The sequence below is a fragment of the Dipodomys merriami genome, unplaced genomic scaffold (genome assembly GCF_024711535.1).
Source record: "Dipodomys merriami isolate MVZ:Mamm:240054 unplaced genomic scaffold, mDipMer1.0.p SCAF_1, whole genome shotgun sequence".
Taxonomy (NCBI): Eukaryota; Metazoa; Chordata; class Mammalia; order Rodentia; family Heteromyidae; genus Dipodomys; species Dipodomys merriami.
The window spans coordinates 30,838,046-30,857,259 of record NW_027202270.1 but is presented as its reverse complement, the minus strand read 5'-3'; the positions used below and the strand labels follow the sequence as shown (position 1 = coordinate 30,857,259).

The following is a 19,214-nucleotide window of genomic DNA, read 5'->3' as shown; positions in this document are numbered from 1 at the left end:
GTTGTGGGAATTTAAATAGTGGATTACTATAGAAATACTTCCTTCAGCCTTCTTATCTTCACTGTCTGTTCCCAAGAAAATACATTTAGGGCAACTACCATCTGAGCCTCAGACATTTAGGGACCAACTAAGCAGAGGACATGTCTAACCACCATGTGGGGTTCACCATTGGAACTCTGAGGAAAGACAATTGTAAATGCAGTAGCTAGATCCAAGGAAGATAAACTATCAACTGGCAAGGTATTGGTCCTAAACTTGGTATCTGAAGACCATTAAAATAGTTAAGCTGAAGACAGTGTCAGGGGCTCATGCCTATAATCCTAGCTTCTTAAGAGGCTGAGCTCTGAAGATTGAGGTTCAAATGCCTGAGACTCTTACCTCCAATCAACTACCAGAAAGCCAGAAGTGGAGCTGTGGCTCAAATGGTAGAACGCTAGCCTTGAGCAAAAAGAGCTCAGGGACAGTGCCCAGGCGCTGAGTTTGACCTCCAAGACTGGCACAAACAAAACAAAACAAAAAGTTCTGGAGGGAACAAAAAAGTTAAACATGTGTGCTGTTGAGCACAATATATTTCTGATTTTTCTTTTTCTAAATCCCCTTTAAATAGGTTTCCCAAAGGCAATGGAGAGCTGATAAGATCATACCTTAAAAACCCATTTGCTACAGAATCATGTAGGGCTTTTCAGAGAATCAGCTAAATATTTGGACATGTCTCAGCTAAAGTAAACGGGAGCCTTACTCCACTGGAGGTGTCCAGTCACCATCTCATTAGATGCAAAGATCCTGTGATAAAGAGAACCTTTTTTTTTTTTTTTGCCCACATGATTGCAGCCCAGTTGTGGAGTTTAACGTGTCATTGATTGTTTCTTCAAACTTCTTTTGCTCTCCTGAAAGGGTCTGTCGTGGCTCTGTTTGCTTCCTTAAACACGGTTTTTGAAAGCGCTCACGCTGCGTGAGCTCAAATCCTAGCATTAATGTACTGCTGAGTTCATTCCACCGCTCAAAAGCGCTGAGTTTAAATCCCTCTCAATTCCATTTGAGGCACCAGAAGAGTTTATCCTACTCCACTAATGGTTCCAAGTTTACATCAAGATACTGGGGGTCAAGGACAGGAGAGGATTTAGAAATAACAGTGCATGACATTAGTCAATGCATTTGCCAAATTGGCAATTAGTTCCTGATGTGCGTGCAAAGCATTTTACTCCTGTCTCTTTGATGCCTGTTCCCATAGAGAAGGAATCGCGTCCACAGAGGACTTCCAACTTTTTAAGAAATATCTGCTGAAAATCATGCCTGATTGGTGACATGAGTTCAGCTGCAGGGAAGCATCTGGGATTATCCCAGTCCTTTCTGTCCCAGGAAAGAACATCTCACATGACTTTTCCACTAGAGAAAGCTGGAGGGAATCAAAAGGCGGGAAAACAGTACAAAAAGCCCCACCAGAGGGGCTCAGAGGGCCCACAGAGGGCCCACGGGTCCTGCCCATGCCCAGTTGATTTTTGGCGTGCTTGCTTTTTCAACTTTCGGCCACCAGGTGGAAGCAAGAAATAACAAGGCTGGAATAGTGGCTCTAGAGCAATGGATCAATGTGAAGTCTCACTCTTGGAATGTTTTGTTTTGACTTTACATCCAGTGTGAAGGCCTTGTACCACTAAGGAACAGGGGAAGAATGAAATCTAAAATCAGCCTTTTCCCCATTGGGATGTTAAGGAACTATTATGCTTTGGCTCAAAGGATTCTGAGCAAATCTCTGTGTCTTCTGTGAACATAATCATAGATAGTGCCTACTTCACTATCAACTTGATTACATTAGCTGAAGGAGTTATTTGGTGGATTACACTTGGGGAAAAAATGGTAAGAGAGGCATTAATTAAGGGCATCCACTGCTTGGTCAGTCATGGGGCTTGAACACTGGGCCTGCACACTGTCCTTGAACGTTTTTGCTTAAGACTAGGGCTCTACTTCCAGCTTTTTGGTGATTAACTAGAGATAAGAGTCTCATGAACTTTTCTGTCCCAGACAAGTTTCTAACTGTGATCTTCATCTCAGCTTCCTGAGTAGCTAGGATTACAGGTATGAGCCACTGGCACCCAGCTATGGTTGCCTAGCTTTTAGTAGATGCTCAAAGTTAGCCTTCCTACCTTTCTTTTCTTTCTTCCTTTCTTCCTTCCTTCCTTCATCCTTTTCTTTCTTTCTTTCTTTCTTTCTTTCTTTCTTTCTTTCTTTCTTTCTTTCTTTCTTTCTTTCTTCTTTCTTTTCTTTTTCTTTTTTTTGAAATGTAGTATAGTAGTTCAGCTACTCAGTGGCTCACTGTGGTGCAGGCCCAATGACAGGTGTGGGAATACTGATGCTACCTCTGTTTCTTTATATTTAGCTCCTTAGAAATCTTGGCCTCCTAGACATCAGACATGCCCTATGGCACCAGAATTTACTTATCATTTTGCTTGTTTGGGCCTAAATATTCCTTAGATTCCCACATTGTAAGAAATGACTCTGTTTTCAAATACCTAAGTGGTTTCCAGGGGTCCCTACTGTTTCCCACACCTAAACTGCTCTAGATGTCTAAGCACTATGCCTCCAGGTAATAATTACAATTCCTTGAGCACTACCTGTTAGAGTCACTTTGCCTATAGCAGTTTACTTGAAGTCACATCTATCTTATGATAGATACAATATGAATATCTACTCTTTACTCAGGAGAGTTGAAACTAAGTTTGAGACATCTAGCTCTGCCTCTAGAAATATCTATAGAGAAAAAGATATATACATACACACATATGTGCAGATGTGTGTGTGTGTGTGTGTGTGTGTATGTGTGTGTGTGTGTGTGTTCTCGAGTCACCCAGCCAGTAAGGGAGTGACTCAGACTATCTATACCTGTTGGGCTTCAAAGTAGTGCTCATAGCAAAATTCCACATCACCGCTGGGCGCTGGTGGCTCACGCCTGTAATCCTAGCTACTCAGGAGGCTGAGATCTGAGGATCGCGGTTCAAAGCCAGCCCGGGCAGGAAAGACCATGAGACTCCTATCTCCAATAAACCACCAGAAAACTGGAAGTGGCGCTGTAGCTCAAGTGGTAGAGCGCTCGCCTTGAGCTGTAAGAGCTGAGGGACAGCGCCCAGGCCCAGAGTTCAAGCCCCACGGCCGAAAAAAAATAAATAAATAAAATAAAATTCCACGTCACCTTAACTAATCAAGCAGCAAATACAGTGATTTGGTCATTTAACCAATGCCATACATTGGAGACAAGAGAATGATATTTTTCCAAGTCCAATTCCAAATTACTTTGTCTTTTCACAGACTTTATTTTCCAGTCTGTGCACTTGGAAATGTGTTTGTGGATTGTGACATCAGCGCTGCCCTGGGACCCCAGCATTCCTCCCTTGCTACAGCTAATGAAGCCACCAGCAATCACAGAATGTATAAACTGCGACGGGGCTCATTACTGTGTCATTGGACAGCACTGCCGCAAGCTCCTGGGGAGGTCCTATTAACATCTTTATTAACCCATCCCCTGCATCAGTCAGTGAAATTAATTTAGATACACAGCCCACTTTGATCTTCATTAATAGTTTCTTCTAGTTTCCATATTTATTTTTAGTTTGCTCATCTTTAATTTATTTGGTGGCAATTATTAGTTTTTATAGAGGGGGAGTAGATGATCTTAAAGTAATTAAGATGAGGAAAAAGTGTGAGGGAAGTAGCTAAAATCTTGCTTTCTAATAGGAAACTCTGCCTATTTGTCAATTAAAATTAAATAAATGCTCTTTAAGTGTTTAAAAAAATTAAAAACAAAGGAAAATCCTTCAATGGACTTTCCCAGTTCCCAGAGGTAGCACATGCCAGGGAACGGCTCAAAGCAGAGGCAGGGCTGTGTTCCACTGTCAGGACCAGTGTCTTATGCCAGCTCTGTAAAAGAGATGGACGGACACAAGTGGGATCTCTTGAGTTACCTAACATTTTAAGAGTAAGGTGTATGTAGTAAATTTGTGTTATTTTTATTTTTTATTCAAACATCAACTTTTCTCACTCATTCAACAAACATTCATTAAATGTTAAGTTCTAGAACTAGAGAATTAAAAGAGAAATCTAGCATGGATTCCTGCTCTCAACCAATATAGTCTAGATGGAAAAATAATTCAGTCACACAGTCTGAAAAATATATTATAACAGCATCCCAGAAGACCTTTAGGGACCTTGGTGGAAGTTGCCCTTGACTTTGGGAACTTGGGGATGGTTTTGAGAGAACAAGACATAAACGGAATCTCCACAATGACTCAGAGAAAGATTAACTGGAGGAAGATGGCTTTCTCCAGGTGAGCAAGAGGAAAAGGATGTCCCAAATAAAGGAATTACATGCAGAAGAGTAGAAAAACTAAGTATCTGCTAATCAATCAATCACATTGATTGTACAGGGCATTTAGAATATTGACTTGACAGAGAGCCATCTCTGGAGAAAATGCTGGAATTGTGAACAAGGACCACATTGACAAGTGCCAGGTCATCCTCCTAAGGGTTTGGAAATTGTCCTACTAGCCAAGAGAAGACATCAGATGGTTTTTAAATAGGGAAATGAGGGCTGGGAAGGTGGCTCAGTGTTAGAGCACTTGCCTTGCATGCATGAGGCCCTGGGTTCGATTCCTTAGCACCACATAAGCAAAAAAGAAAAAAGCTAAAAGTTGTGCTGTGACTCAAGTGGTAAGGGCTCTAGCCTTGAGCTGAAGAGCTGAGGGACAGCGCCCAGGCCCAGAGTTCAGGCCCCACGACTGGACCCCCCAAAAAATAAATAAATAAATAAGGAAATGATTTAACTTTTAGAAAAAATTGTCTAGAAGACTATATGCAGAATTGAATTGGTGGTAGAGACTGGAAGCAATGTGGCAACACTTTATATTGGAGACAACCTAATTAGGATGTCTCCACTAGAGCAGTAATAATGAGGAAGGAGAGGAGAAGGTAAATCTAAAGCATCTACAAGGAAAAGTCCATGAGAAGTTATAACTGATTAGATTTTCCTGGGTAAGGTAGCACCATTTACTTCAATAAATAAAAAAGGAAAGGAATCAATTTATGGGGAAGGTAATAGTATAGTCGTTACTATAAGGTCTTTCATTTGGAGTCAGATGGAAATATAAGAAAAGCAATTTTGAAGTACAGCTTGTGATTATAAGGTTCTAATCTAGAAATACAGAATTGGGAGTAATTTGTTTAAAGTTAGCACCAAAGCCCCAGCTATGAATTTAATCCCCCAAGGAAGGGTATAGAGAAAGAAGAAAAGACAGTACTGAATCCTGCAGGATCAGTATTAACACCCGTCCCCTCCCTCCACTCCAAAAAAATAATCATCCTCCCAAATGAATCTTCAGACGCTAAGAAGGAACAGCCAGATAGACTGCAGAAAAACAAACAATCATAACAACAATATCACAGAATACTATTTTGTGCCAGTTGTGTGTATTCTTAGTGTTATTCTTAAGGGCCCACCTGCGGTGGCCCTAGAATACTTACAGAGCCTACAAGAAAGTGACAAATGTTAAATGATGTATCATTAAATATGATTAACACTAAAAAGCCTGACTAAAGTCAGACACCCTTTGGTAGACAGACATTAACCATGGTGCTCCCTATAAGAGGCTATGTCCTCTCTCTTCACTCTCCATTCTCCAGGAGTGATGTCTAGTCTCTCCTTCCTCTTCTGAGCCTGAGAAACAGGTTTCTAAGGATAATGTCTCAGAACAACAGAAAGTTTTGGGTGATGCAGGGTTACAAAAGTGACAGGCCACAAATCTGAGTTGGAAGGCCAGCTTCAAATGCCAAGGAGCCTGGTCCCTGAGAACACTACGTTCCAAAGTGCTGATGATGCGCACCGAGAAACATAAAGTCTTGTCAAGACCCTTGGAGCCAAAGTCTAAAGAAGCTTCTGATCAGCAGTTTGGAGACATAGGGGGCTAGCATTTGGGTTGGGTGAGGCACAGGAAGGAGAAAAGAAACTACAAATGTGTGTGGTACACTTTTAAAGTTACTGCTTGAGATAGTGAAACAAGGCTAACAACATTATCAACTATATAAATATATGGTATCTCAAGAATGTATTGTATTCAGGAAATTCCAGAGGTATAGTTCAGTAGACCACACTATAAGATAACCCTAGGGCAGCTGTGGCAAGACTATAGTAACTGGAAAATGTTTTACCCTGAGCTGAGACTCAGAATGCCCCAGTGATGTTTAATCAACCAGCCAACAATTCTCTGTTGACTAAGATTCTTAAACTGGAGTGAATTGTGAAATGAGTTCTATTAAACATGTATGAAAAAATGGATTATCATTTGCTATAGCAACGCAGTTCTCATTTTAACTTTACTCCATTTACTTTAGAAATTTAAATATGCTGCTTTTATTAGTTTCTTTTGCAAGTTTCCTTTGCTTTTCCTTTCCCAAATCCCAATTGAACTTAAATGAGACATCTTCTAAAGAGAACTGTAGAGGGAAGAGATAGAGGAAAAATGATTTACTACTGTCTTTGGAAAGAGCAGGAAAACAAGCTACCTCAAGGCCTATTATTTTTAGAGGCTATTGAAGCCAGAGAAACAGTCTCCTCTTGAAAGGGTGTTGTGTGAAATGCCTATCTGCTTGTGGATTATTCTCACATTGATTGCCTGCATCTTAACTACTGGGAAAAATCGATGGGAGAGATACAAGGTCATTCAGCAATTGGTTATCTGCCTGAATTTGAGGGCAGACCACAGATCAGTTTTGGCTGAGCTCCCTAGCATCTCCCTAACTGACCTGGGCCACATCAGTTGCTCTATCTCGGCTAATACAGCTACAAAACAGATGTGGGGTGAATCTTACTATCCATCTACACAGGACATGGACCTCAAGTTCAAAATGTTGTTACTCCTGGGATCCTAGAACAAGTCTTACAGGTCATCCTTTTGTTTTGTTTTATTTGGTAGCATTTATGAGAGCTGATTTCTCCCTTGTCACATTTCCTCTTTCATATCCTGGAACAACATATCAAGTATGCGTCAGATACTAGGTTCAGCAATGCCATTTTTGTATATGTTGATTAATGGAATTCTCTCAGCAGCCTCACTTGAATGATTGCAAATGAGGAACTGAAGTTCAGGGGAGCATGTCGAGTTGCTGGTGAGTGCCTTCTTGGCAAGACCAGCAATCCTCCGTCTCAGCCTCACCAGAGACATCTGGAGACCATTAAAGACATAATAACAGCACAACAACTAACCAATGCCTGGACCCTACCAGACTAGTTAAATCAGACTCTCTGGGGGGTGGAGCCAGGGCTGCTTGCTTTTAAAAGCTCTGCAGGTGAAGCTAATAACCAGCTCTCCTCCAGAGCCTCCTATTTAGACCTTGCTACCTCTGCAGAAACAGGGAGGAAGGACAATAGGACGCAAAGGAATGGGACTAATATTTTTGAGCCAAATGCTTAATTATATGTTCTCTTTCCCACAACTGGAAAATGGCTCCCATTTCCCAGATTTGGAAACAGCTTAGGTTGAGGAAACAGAGGGTCACCAAGGCTATAGAGTTATCTTGCTTCAGTCAGTACTCAAATGAATCTAACTTCCAATATGAATAACACTAAAGCTGGAAATCGTAGACCAATGTTAAAGGCCCCCCAAAAACAGTTCAGAACTCTTAAAAAGGGAAGATGAAAAATGGGAGATTGAAATGGATTTCATTACCTAGATTAGTGTTTGGGATGTAAGCCGAGTGAAGAAATGTTAATTTCTTTGCCCAGGGAAGAACTGGAAATAGGCAGCAGAAAGTAGTTTGAAAATAAACATACTTTAAAAAAAAAAAAAGCCAGATACTCTAATCTACTGCTTCCTTTTGTATCCACCTGGAACTGGAAATCACCAGGCTTGTGGTCATATTTGATTGTACCTGTAATTTCAGCTTTTAGGCTCTTTTGATATCACATTTCTCTATCCACAACTCTAGCACTAGAAATCCAACATACATTTAAGTATTTGTTTATATATTTATTTGTTTTGTACTGGTACTGAGGCTTGAACTCAGGGTTTGGGTGTTGTCCCTGAGCTTTGTTTGCTCAAGGCTGGCACTTTATCACTTGAGCTGAAGCTCTACTGCTTCAGCCTTTCTGTGGTTAATTGGAGATAAGAATCTCACAGACTTTCCTGCCTGTGTTAGCTCTGAACCACAAGGCTCAGGTCTCAGCCCTTTGAGTGGCTTGGATTACAGGCATGAGCCACTGGTGCCTGTCTGAATTTCAATTTTTAATTAAACTTAATTAAAAAATATTCCAGTGTAGCCGGGCGCTGGTGGCTCACGCCTGTAATCCTAGCTACTTAGGAGGCTGAGATCTGAGGATCGAGGTTCAAAGCCAGCCCGGGCAGGAGAGACCGTGAGACTCCTATCTCCAATAAACCATCAGAAAACCGGAAGTGGCGCTGTAGCTCAAGTGGTAGAGCGCTTGCCTTGAGCTGAAGAGCTGAGGGACAGTGCCCATGCCCAGAGTTCACGCCCCACGACCGACCAAAAAAAAAAAAAATTCCGGTGTATTAAATAAAACATAGTAGATTTTTCACCATGCTATTTCCATATATTCATATAATGTACTTTGATCATATTGACCCTGTCTGGAGTTATTTTTGAAATTGGAAAATATTAATGGCATATCTCAGCACCACAGAGATTTGTTCTAGTACACCTCAAATACCAAAACTTGCAGGTAGTCAAAGCCTTTATATAAAATGATGCAATATTTGTGTATAACCAACAACACACTCTCCCATGTACTTTAAGTCATCTCTACATTACTTATTATGACTAATTCATGTGCATAGATGTTATAATATGTTGTTTAGGCAATAGTGAGAGAAAAAATCTGTGCAGGTTCATTATGATTATTTAAAAACAATGCTTGGTTGAGTTTTTGGATAGGAAACTTTGGATAGGAATCCATGGATACAGAACTTGTAGAAACAGAGGGCCAGCTGCATATGCAATTTCTGAAAAGTTGTGTTTGGGGCTACAGGCATGGCTTAAGTGTAACTAGCAAGTGTGAGGCTCTGAGTTCAAACCTCAGTACTGAAAACGAAAATTCATTTTAGGAAAATAAACATACAAGTATAAAAGGTAAGCCCCTTTAACCACAATCATTATCTAGTCAATAGTCTAGTTTTTTCTATACACATACCAATATAAATATGTCAGTGTTCTTAAAATGATTTTGTGACTCTATGATTAAATTCTTAGTTGTGATAAACAGTCTTACTTCATTCCTTTCATATAGAAATAGGAAGATTTTCAGAACCAGAACAATTATATTTCAAGCCTAAGAAAAACAAAAAGCGGAAATACTTTAAACAAGCATCAATATATACTTTGGTCAATTTGGATAATTAAAGCAGGAAATTTAAGCCAGGAGGAAGCTGAGGCAAAAGGCGAGTTGGAGGCCAGCCTGGGTGAAGTAGCAAGACCCTATCTCAAAAGAAAGAGGAGGGGATTTTTTTTGTTGGTGGTGATCATAGGGCTTGAACTCGGGGTCTAGGTGCTGTCCCAGAGCTCTTTTGCTCAAGGCTAGCACACTACCATATTGAACTACAGCTCCATTCTGATTTTCTGGTGGTTAATTGGAGATAAGAGTCTCACAGATTTTCTTGCCTGGGCTGGCAATTTATCGTGATCCTCAGATCTCAGCCTCCCGAAGAGCTAGGATTACAGGCATGAGCCACCAGCGCCCAGCAGAAGATATTTATAAGCTGCATCAGCTAATGTCTGCTACAGCTTCTCTTATGGTCTTCACATACAGTAGACACTTAGTTACTCTTGTTTCTTGGGCAGGGAAACATGATTGGTTGGTTTCTTTTTGAGAAAGGGCCTTGCTATATTGGCCAGATTAGCCTAGAACTGAAGATCCTCTTCTGCTGAGATTACAGGCATATACAGCTATACCTGACAGTCACTGAAATTTTGTTGAATGAAAAATTACCCTTTTCATCATTTTAGTTTGGGTTGATACTAATATCAGAAGTAATAGAAACACATATGTGTGAATAAACATTATTGAAGGCTCTAAATAAAATTACAATTTGTATGGTCATCTATTTTGGATTATTCAAGCCAGGTTTCACTTCTATTTTACCATAGTGGCATATAAAATTAGCTTTCCTTGTTTCTATCACTACTGAGTCCTTGGGACTCTGTACTATCAGTCATCTCATGACTTTTCATGTGATGAATATTGAAAGCCCTGCAAGGGTGAAGTTTTCTTTTGATTTCTCTGCATCCCCCTAGCACTTGACACAACTCTATGCACACAGTATATGTTAAATATACTGGGTATTTTGACTGTGTTAATTTGCTATGACTACCACAGCAAAGGACTATAAACAGAGTGGCTCAAGAAGCAGAAATTTACAGTCTCACAGTTCTAGAGGGTCTGCAAATGAAGTTGGTCCTAAGGGCTGTGAGGGAGAATTTGTTTCAGGCCTTTCTCTTTGACTTATAGATGGTTCTTTTCTCCTTGTTTGTCTTCACATCATCTTCTCTGATAGAAGTCTGTCTTCAAGTTTTCCCTTTTTATGAGGATGCCAGTTGGGTTTTATCAGGGCCCACCCTTCTGACTTGATCTTAATTAACTATATCTGCCTTGACCCTATTTCTACATAAGGTCATATTCTTAGGTACTAACAGTTCGAACTTTAACATATGGATTTGGGGGGGGGGGGCGCACAATGCAACCTATAATAGTGACCTTTCACTGAATCACAAAAGTTCAGCGTGAGAGTCTACCTTAAAAATCACAAGTTAATATTGCCATTTAAAAAAAAATCACTAGGCACCAGTGACTCACACCTGTAATCCTAGCTACCCAGGAGGCTGAGATTTGAAGATCATAGCTCAAAGCCAGCCTGAGCAGAAAAATCCCTGTGAAACTCCAGTTAACCTCTCAAAAACCAGAAGTGGAGCTGTGGCTCAAGTGGTAGCATGCTAGCCTAGAGTATAAAGGTTCAAGGACAGTGCCCAGGCCCTAAACTCAAGCCCCACAATGGGAAAGAAAAAAAATCATTAGTTAGCTTAAAATTGGAATCCTCATTTATCCTGGCCAAGAAGAGCATTTAGAATTTTAATAGTATTTTTTTTAGCAACCGATTGGAGGGCTGTGTTTTGGGGGTTTTTGGTTTGTTTGGGGTGTGTGTGTGTGTGTGTGTGTGTGTGTGTGTGTTTAAATGTTTCTCTATGTGCTTTCCAGAATGGTTCCTGCTGCCTAAGCCTCAAAGCCTTCAGATTGTCTGGAACAGGTGAGTGTCACATCAAGAAGCTCTCTTTAGGCAAAGAGAAATTCCCCCAGACCTCAATCCACTGAGCAACAACCCCCAGCGCCTCCATCTGGGGGCCCTGAACCCCACTCTGGGAGAGAGCCAACCCGCCAGCCCCCTGGGAGTGTGTTAGTTTTTCTCTATGAACCATTTTACTTTCAGTGAGTTTGGTCATTAAAGTTGTTTTGTGCCCCTCAACCATGCCCCAGGCCCTGAGAACTGTGGGAGTGTTGGCCTGCAAGAAAACCTAGTGGGTTTATTATTCTCTGACACAGAGAAACCAAATAACATCATTGAGTGGCCATTGGAGGGGGAACTTGATTCATGGAGGTCATGCTTTCCCAGGCCCTCTCAACTCAGTCTCGGCTCAGACCAGGGCAGACTTTTATTACCAGCTTTCAACAAATCCCTAGTTTCTTTTGCAAAGTAAAACAGATAATAGAGACATTCCGGGAATAGTTAGCTAACTAAGCTGTGCCAGGCAACCTCAGGGCTAAGAAGAACTTCAGTGTTTTCGGACAATGACCAATTACAATAACCAGCATTATTTGATCTGAGAGTAATTAGCCGAGGCTCTGTTCTTTTTGCTTCAGTGAGGAGGCAAAAAGGGCAGCGAGGAAAACATCAGAGACAGAGGAAGGGAGCTCAAATGTCAAAGAAAAACACAGTCTCACAGGTGGGGAAACGTGGAAGAGTTTCACCCACCAAGATCCTAAGTGAACGTTTCAATGTTGCTCTCTGAAAATGTGGAATTGTTTAATCTAACCAAATGTTGTGTGATTGCTCCGTACATACTGTTCACATGCTTTAAAGTCACAGAATGAATAGCATGGTAGAAAGAATGAAACAAGTTAGGAATGTAGAATTGATACTACTAAAGCTTCTTTTATTTAGAGGAAAAGCATTCCCTAGACTGCCCTATAGAACCCAAATGCTTATTTTCAAAAGCACCGTAGAACCTGATATTCCCCATTGTCTTGGAGACATGTTCCAGGAAACTGTTGTCTGTCATTTATTTTATTGGAGATGTACAATCGCTCCCTAACCCATAGCTAGAGAAATTTTACTTTATTTTATTTTATTTTTTGGTGCCACGACTGGGGCTTAAACTCAGGGCCTAAGTACTATCCTTCAGCTTTTTTGCTCAATTTGCATATTACTAGTTAAATCACAGCTCCACTTCTGGCTGTTTGCTAGTTAATTGGAGATAAGAGTCTCACAGTCTTTCCTGCCAAGGCTGGCTTTAAACTCTGATCCTCAGATCTCATTCTCCTGAGTAGCTAGGATTATAGGGTGTTAGCCACTGGTACCTGGCTTGAGACATTAGAATTCTTGTGCTACCTGCTAAGTGTTTGCTTTATTTCACTGCTGACTTCCAAAGTAAATCTAACTTCAAACCTGCAAAGCACCTTAATACTCATGCTGCTGCTGCTGTGCACAATGCTACTAGCTTCTGGCTGTCTCTCCCTGTCCCCCCTCAGCCTTTCCTTCTAGTGCTGAGCTTTTCTGACCATATAGCACCTACCACTTCTGCCTCTTCTCCTGCTCCTGGTAATATCTGACCTTCACTCAATCTTCTACCTTCTCTCTGCTCAAATCTTCAAGCAAGAAGCAATGTCTGGAGCTGTCCTAAAACAGTAGCCATGTGTAAGACAGGTGTTCAATCACACTAGCCACATTCCTCGGGAGACATAGCCACATAGGGGAAGTGGCTGTCATATTGGGCAGAGCAGAAATACAGCATTTCCTTCAGCATGGGACATTCTATTGGACAGGTTAGATTACCTGCCCAACAGATTATCACATGAGAAAATTCTTGGTTCTGTGAAGGGCTCTGCTAAGAGGTCTAACTTTACTCACTTTGTTCATTAGTTGCTCAGCGGGATACTGCATATATTAGTATATTCAGTCCTTATATAATGTGTTCCCAGGTTAAAGAGGAGGGAAGTGAGGCTCAAAGAAACTGACCAAGTAATTGCTGCTAAGTAAGTGGAGTAAACAAGTTATATCTGGTACACAGGTCTATACACATTGTCAGTGGAATCAGGTTGTCAATGTAGTGGCCTTTCTCCATGATTCTTACAGAGGTGCAGTGGAACTGTGCAAGGCCTATTAATGGACACAGCACTTTCATTAGGGTTTGATGGAAAACCTCTTTAACATGAGCCTACTAAGTACACACTCATTTTGCTGGATTGGCAAATACTGTGTTATGTTATTACAGAGCCTGGAAAAGGCACTCTGGATGGAGGTTCCCTGCCAGCCTCCATTAGGTCATGGCTCATATATAGCTCTTCACCATTAGGTTCCTTTCTGTGCTAACTGGCCTGGAGATTTGCAAGGACTAGGAATTTCTAAACATTTTTTTTTTTGGGGGGGGGTCCGGTCGTGGGCCTGAACTCTGGGCCTGGGTGCTGTCCTTCAGCTCTTCAGCTCAAGGCTAGTGCTCTACCACTTGAGCCACAGCGCCACTTCTGGCTTTTTTTTTCCTGCTTATGTAGTGCTGAAGAATGGAACCCAGGGAGGGCCTCATGCATGCAAGGCACGCGCTCTACCACTGAGCCACCTTCTCAGCCCCCTAAACTTTTTTATTTTGTTTATGAATCAGTTATTCTGGAATTGGAGAGTAGTAACCAATTTGCAGAAATAGTTTTACCTCATGGCAATCAGATATTTGAAAGTTTCTTACACAAATATTATTCAAAAATTAGTCCAATTACAACCTGGGGTCAGGACCTCTGCATCCTGCACCTAGGAAGGTGCTTTAAGTTGGTATGCAGATTTGACATTCAGCAAGCACTTCTGTTTTTTTGCTTTATTAGTTTAGAGCCATGAAACTTAACTAAATGTTAGCTATCAGTCCTATGACTTTTCAGATCTTCAGGAATCTGCAGTTTTCCCTCTTATGGCTTTCTGTTTGTAAACTTATTTGTAGGTTGTAGGGATGGTTGCACCGAAATGATTGGCATTAAATTGTGGAAGACCTTTTAGTATTGTAAGTAAATAGGCACTATAAACATGCAAGGCTTGCAGGGTTGGCCCCTACCACCTTCTTCACCTTTCTATCAGGGCTCTCTTCCTGTCTTTGTCCCAAACCAGCCAATAAGCCTTGATTCTACCCAACTTTTATGCATGGCCTCATGCATGCTAAGCACACATTCTTCCTCTTGGCTAGAACCCCAGCTCAGTGATCCATTTCCTTAAGCTACCCCAGACTGCACAAGGACCTTAGAAACATACCAGCAGTGGCTATTCCTTGCCTGTCCCCAGTTCTCCAGATCTTAGCTCAAACATCAATCCTCAAGAAAGCCTGCTCTGACCATCTCCTCCTACTCTAAGTCCAGGATGACGAGGTTCAGGCTGCTATAACAAAATAGATAGTTTCTAATCAATGTAAGTTTATTGCTCATAGTTCTGCAGACTAGAAAGTCTAAGATCAAAGGTATCAGCAGATTCGGTGTTTAGTAAGGTCTCTGTGCTTCCTAAATGATGCCTGAAATTCAGGGCTTCCTCTATCCCATAATAACTCCTCTCTCATAACCTAGTAACCTCCCAAAGGCCTCACCTGCTGTATATGTGTGTGTATATATGTATATATGTATGTATATATACACAAATTATATGTAGTGTTAGGGATCAAACTCAGAGCCTTGAACATTCTAACATTACATTCTCAGCTTTGGCCCTTCCTTTTAATAGCACAACCTTGGTCATCAGGTTTCAGGATGTGAATTTTAGAAGGATACAAACATTCAGACCAGAGCAAAGCCTTTTCCTCACAGTCCCATTTAAGTATTTATATGATAATTTGGTGAGTATCTGACTTCTCTATTAGACTGAGATGCCAAAAATTTTTTCCTGTACCTCCCAAACCTAACCACCTACTAGCATACAATTGTTGCTCAATAGATGTGTTTGCTCATCTCCAAATATCAAATTCAACATGAGGACTAGTCCTTACTGTGATTTGACTGCTTAAGGATCTCTCTTACTCTGCACCTTATCAGAGTAACCAAGCTCCATCCTGGGGATGGAATAAGCTCTAAGGTTTATTGGGGCCATTTTTTCCAACCAAACTACACCTTCCAGAATTGTCTCTCTTCCTTTGACCTCTTTAGGATTCAATACCTGGTGTCTTTGGAGACCAGAGCCTGGAAGATATTTTCAGCCAGGCTTTTTTGCTTGGCTGGGACTACTGTAGCCCTCCAAGAAGAATCTTAATTACATATTTCTGCTTCTATAATTACAAGTTCTCTGTCTTTTGTGTGCACATGGTACCCAGAGACACGGCAGAGGGTGGGGAACTAAAGGAGAGAATGTTGAGGTTTTCTCCCTTCATCTTAGTAATGGGCTAGTTAAGAGCTTTAGCATGGGAGTTATTTTTCCAGTTGCCACCAACGTTAGTAATCTCGGGAAGGTTCTATTGCAGAGACCATTCTAAATTCCACCAACTTTTTTCTTCAGTTTTTGTTTTCTCCCTTTATGTTTTCAGAATGGAGGCCTCTGGAGAAACTATTTTTCTCTCCCATTTTTTCTTTCTAGGCTGGGTGGAGTTCCTGAAGCTGAAGACCTGGCCTCCCAGATGTTGAAAGGTTTCCCCAGAGACCGAGTGTCTGCCCAGGAAGCACTGGTTCACCATTATTTCAGTGCCCTGCCTTCCCAGCTGTACCACCTTCCTGATGGTGGGTGAGGGAGTGTGTATGTGTGTGCATGTGTATATGTGACCTGACATACATACATGTTCATATGTGCTAAGTCTCAGTGCATGTCTTAAGTGTTCTCTCAACATAGGAGAACCATAGAATTTGTACCCAGCAGGGAAGTCAGAGATTGATTTGCCTGAGAGAAGGAAGATAGGACTCAATCTTGCCTGAGTTTCCAATGAAATTCTCTAAAACTCGAAAGCCCCGGGGAGGAGAGGTGACAAGATCCTCCCTGGGATGATGCAAACATTTCACATACATACACTTACAGTTAGAAATTGGCTGAGATGAAAGTTGCGTCTGGTTGTTTGCTTTAGCTAGCATCTGCCAGGAGAAGCAAAACCAAAGTTTCTAACAAGCCCCTGCTCTTTTTTCCACCGAGAGTAAGAGAGTAAGATGATAGGTGACATGGATATGTCAAGAGAGGAGAGCCAGGCCTTTCTTGATTGGTAATATGATGCTGCCGAAGGAAGTGCCGAGGTGGGGTGCTGGGGGAGGGGAAGTGTCCTCCCGGGCTGGCCTCCCACTGGAAACCCACGATACCCTGAAATCAGCCTTTGCTGCTCTGCCTGAAGTCATCCTCCAAATCTGAGATCCGCCATGGAGTCATGTGGCTGGAGCTCTCCTCGTGTTTCTCAGAATGTGGCCAGGAAGGGCTGGGTGGAGGATGTGGGCAGTCAAGGGCCCTCTGGAGGAAGAGGGGGAGACTATCCTTAGCTGAGATCTCTTTGAAAATATTCCTCATTCAACAGAAAACAGTTTTTTGAAGTCTTAACCCAGAGAAAGGAAAGTTAAGGAGGAGGGTCGAGGGGCTCAGACTGGGGGAAAGGGTCAGGGATGAGAGTAAGGGGAAAATGGAGCTGGGGTACAGTGGGTAAGGATGGGGTACGAAGGGCGGGGGTACATTGAGGTAAGGAAGGAGTATGATGGGGTGAGGAAATACTGCCCATGAGGCATAGACATATACCCAAGAAGCATACTGGCGCAAGTTGCCAGGGTCTGTGAACACAGTTGCATGTCTAGGACATTGTCCTGCTACAGCCCCAAATTCTTAGTTTGTGACTTCAATTTTTATTAGTAAAGTGAGTTGTTTAAGACCTCCCAAAATCACCCTTATGATACAACGGAGGTTAATGTCTTACTTAAACCTGTAAGAAGGTCAGTCATTGGAATTTCTTTAGTTGCCATGAAGTGTCAAGAACATAGGAAATGCTATAAAAAGTGAAGGAAAACAAGGGACTGGTCTTTGGCCTTAAGGATCTTGTGGAGTGGGAGGAAAAGAGGGTAAAGAAGAGGAAACAGGGCACCCTCGTCTACATATTAGCACAAATCATATTTAAACAGCTAAAATCTGTGTGTAATCAACTGCAGATGTTCAGAGACTGCATGTGTTAAAGGCAATTCTTTGGAGAAATGAGAATAATTCAAGGGAGATGGATTAGGCTGGAGGTGAATCTGAAGAGGAATGTGGAAGGAGGGGAGGGACAGGGTTTGGCATATGGGTGGGATGAAAGACATGGCTACCAACCTGCAATTCTTCCCCAGACCTCTGCCCTACTCCAGCAGGACCCCTTCTACTCTCCCATCCCCTTCCCTTCTTCTCAGTCTGAGCCCCTAGATCCTTCCTTCTCAGCTTTCTTCTTTGGGCATTGGGATTTCCAACTCTACCACATTGTACAAGTGTACATGCCTGGATGTATACACACACACACACACACACACACACACACACACACACACACACACACACACACACTGCTTTCCACTTCTACTTCCCCAGTGGTCCTCCTTCAGTGTCTATTATTGTACAGGAAAACTGCTGCGCTTTTCAAAGTTTTCTGGGTACCAGCTTTTTGCCTGATGAAGGCTAATTAGGATGAAACAATCACTGTCCAAACTGATGTGTTGGTAGGAACTTGGGTTTTGATTCTTCCCGGGCAACTAACAGCAAAGTCACCAACAGAGGGGCTCTAGTGAATGTACATCTAGAGGAGTGTGTGTATGTGTGTGTGTGTGTGTGTGTGTGTGTGTGTGTGTGTGTGTGTGTGTGTGTATGCGTTCACATACACACAGATGAGAGAGACAGAACAATCTGTATTCCTCCTCTGTTCACCCCGCCACAGAACCCAAATCTACTTTGACACTTTTAGAAAAATGAAAAGATGGAATCTTGCAGGAGCCTGCCTGTGCTGGGGGTTGGGGGGAGATGAGGAGTGCTCACAGCAGGAGGGAAGTTGACTTTTCTTTATACATATAGGGGTTTTTCCATGCAGAGTTTAAATTATGCCTGATAAAAGGAGTTTCGTGGATGTTTCAGTTCTTTCAAATTCTCCTGGCTTCCTCCCAATTAAATGAGGTTTGTCAAAGCCACGGGGCTCTGCTGCTGCCGCCTCGGCGGACAAGCACTTCCTGCAGCGACATCTCGAATCCCTGAGGGAGAAGATGAAAGAGTCGGTGCCAAGAGACAGGGAAGCAGGGAGGAGGCATTGTGTGTGTATGTGTGTGCACGCATGTGCTTATGCATGTGTGTTTGGGGAAGGGGTAGAAATGCACATAGAGATAGAGTGACATGAGGACCCCCAAAAAGGCCAGCTACCAGGAAAATTGGAAAGGAAAATAGGAGGCCAGGGAAGAAGCTGATGGGACTGGGGTTTACCTCTTTCTAACAGTGGTCCTGGCCAAGGGCACATTATCCAACCACTGAGGGTTGCATTCTCTTGGCCTGGCAGTGCCAGCCTGCTCTTTCATTGCCCCTGGCAAAAAAAAAAACCCAAAACCAAAACAACAACAAAAAAAACCTTTTGTTAAGAGCCTTCTTTGCACATGGAGAGGATCCATGAGTATCCAAGATCCCAACCTACGGAGACATATAAAGCCCCCATCCTTGAGGTGGGCTGCCCCAGGCATGAGACTTGTGTAAAAATAAGACTTGCTCTTGGGAGTGATGTGCAAAGAGAATTTCTCTGCCATAATTAGGCAAGAAATGGTTTTCTCTGGGAGCACTTCAGTATAGAATCATTTAGGATGCTTATGTTTATATGTTTATTATTCTAGGGTTTTTTTTTAAAGTCTGGTTGCAAGATAACAGAGTTGTCATTTTAAAATATATTCTGTTTCCCCTTTGATCTGTAAGAAGCCAGCTCTTATTGTCTACCCTCTGAAGAAGACAATTAAAGCATGAAACCTGCAAGTGAGAAAT

At 42.0% G+C, this 19,214-nt stretch overlaps 1 protein-coding gene across 1 annotated transcript in view; it reads left to right on the top strand.

The window, feature by feature from the left end:
* LOC138832559 (cyclin-dependent kinase 15-like) overlaps nucleotides 1–19,214 on the top strand; it is an 86,407-nt gene that overhangs the window by 54,328 nt on the left and 12,865 nt on the right. The window contains exons 11-12 of the mRNA XM_070030798.1: nucleotides 11,246–11,294; nucleotides 15,855–15,994. Coding sequence (XP_069886899.1) covers nucleotides 11,246–11,294; nucleotides 15,855–15,994 — 189 coding nt within the window. The remainder of the gene's footprint in view (nucleotides 1–11,245; nucleotides 11,295–15,854; nucleotides 15,995–19,214) is intronic.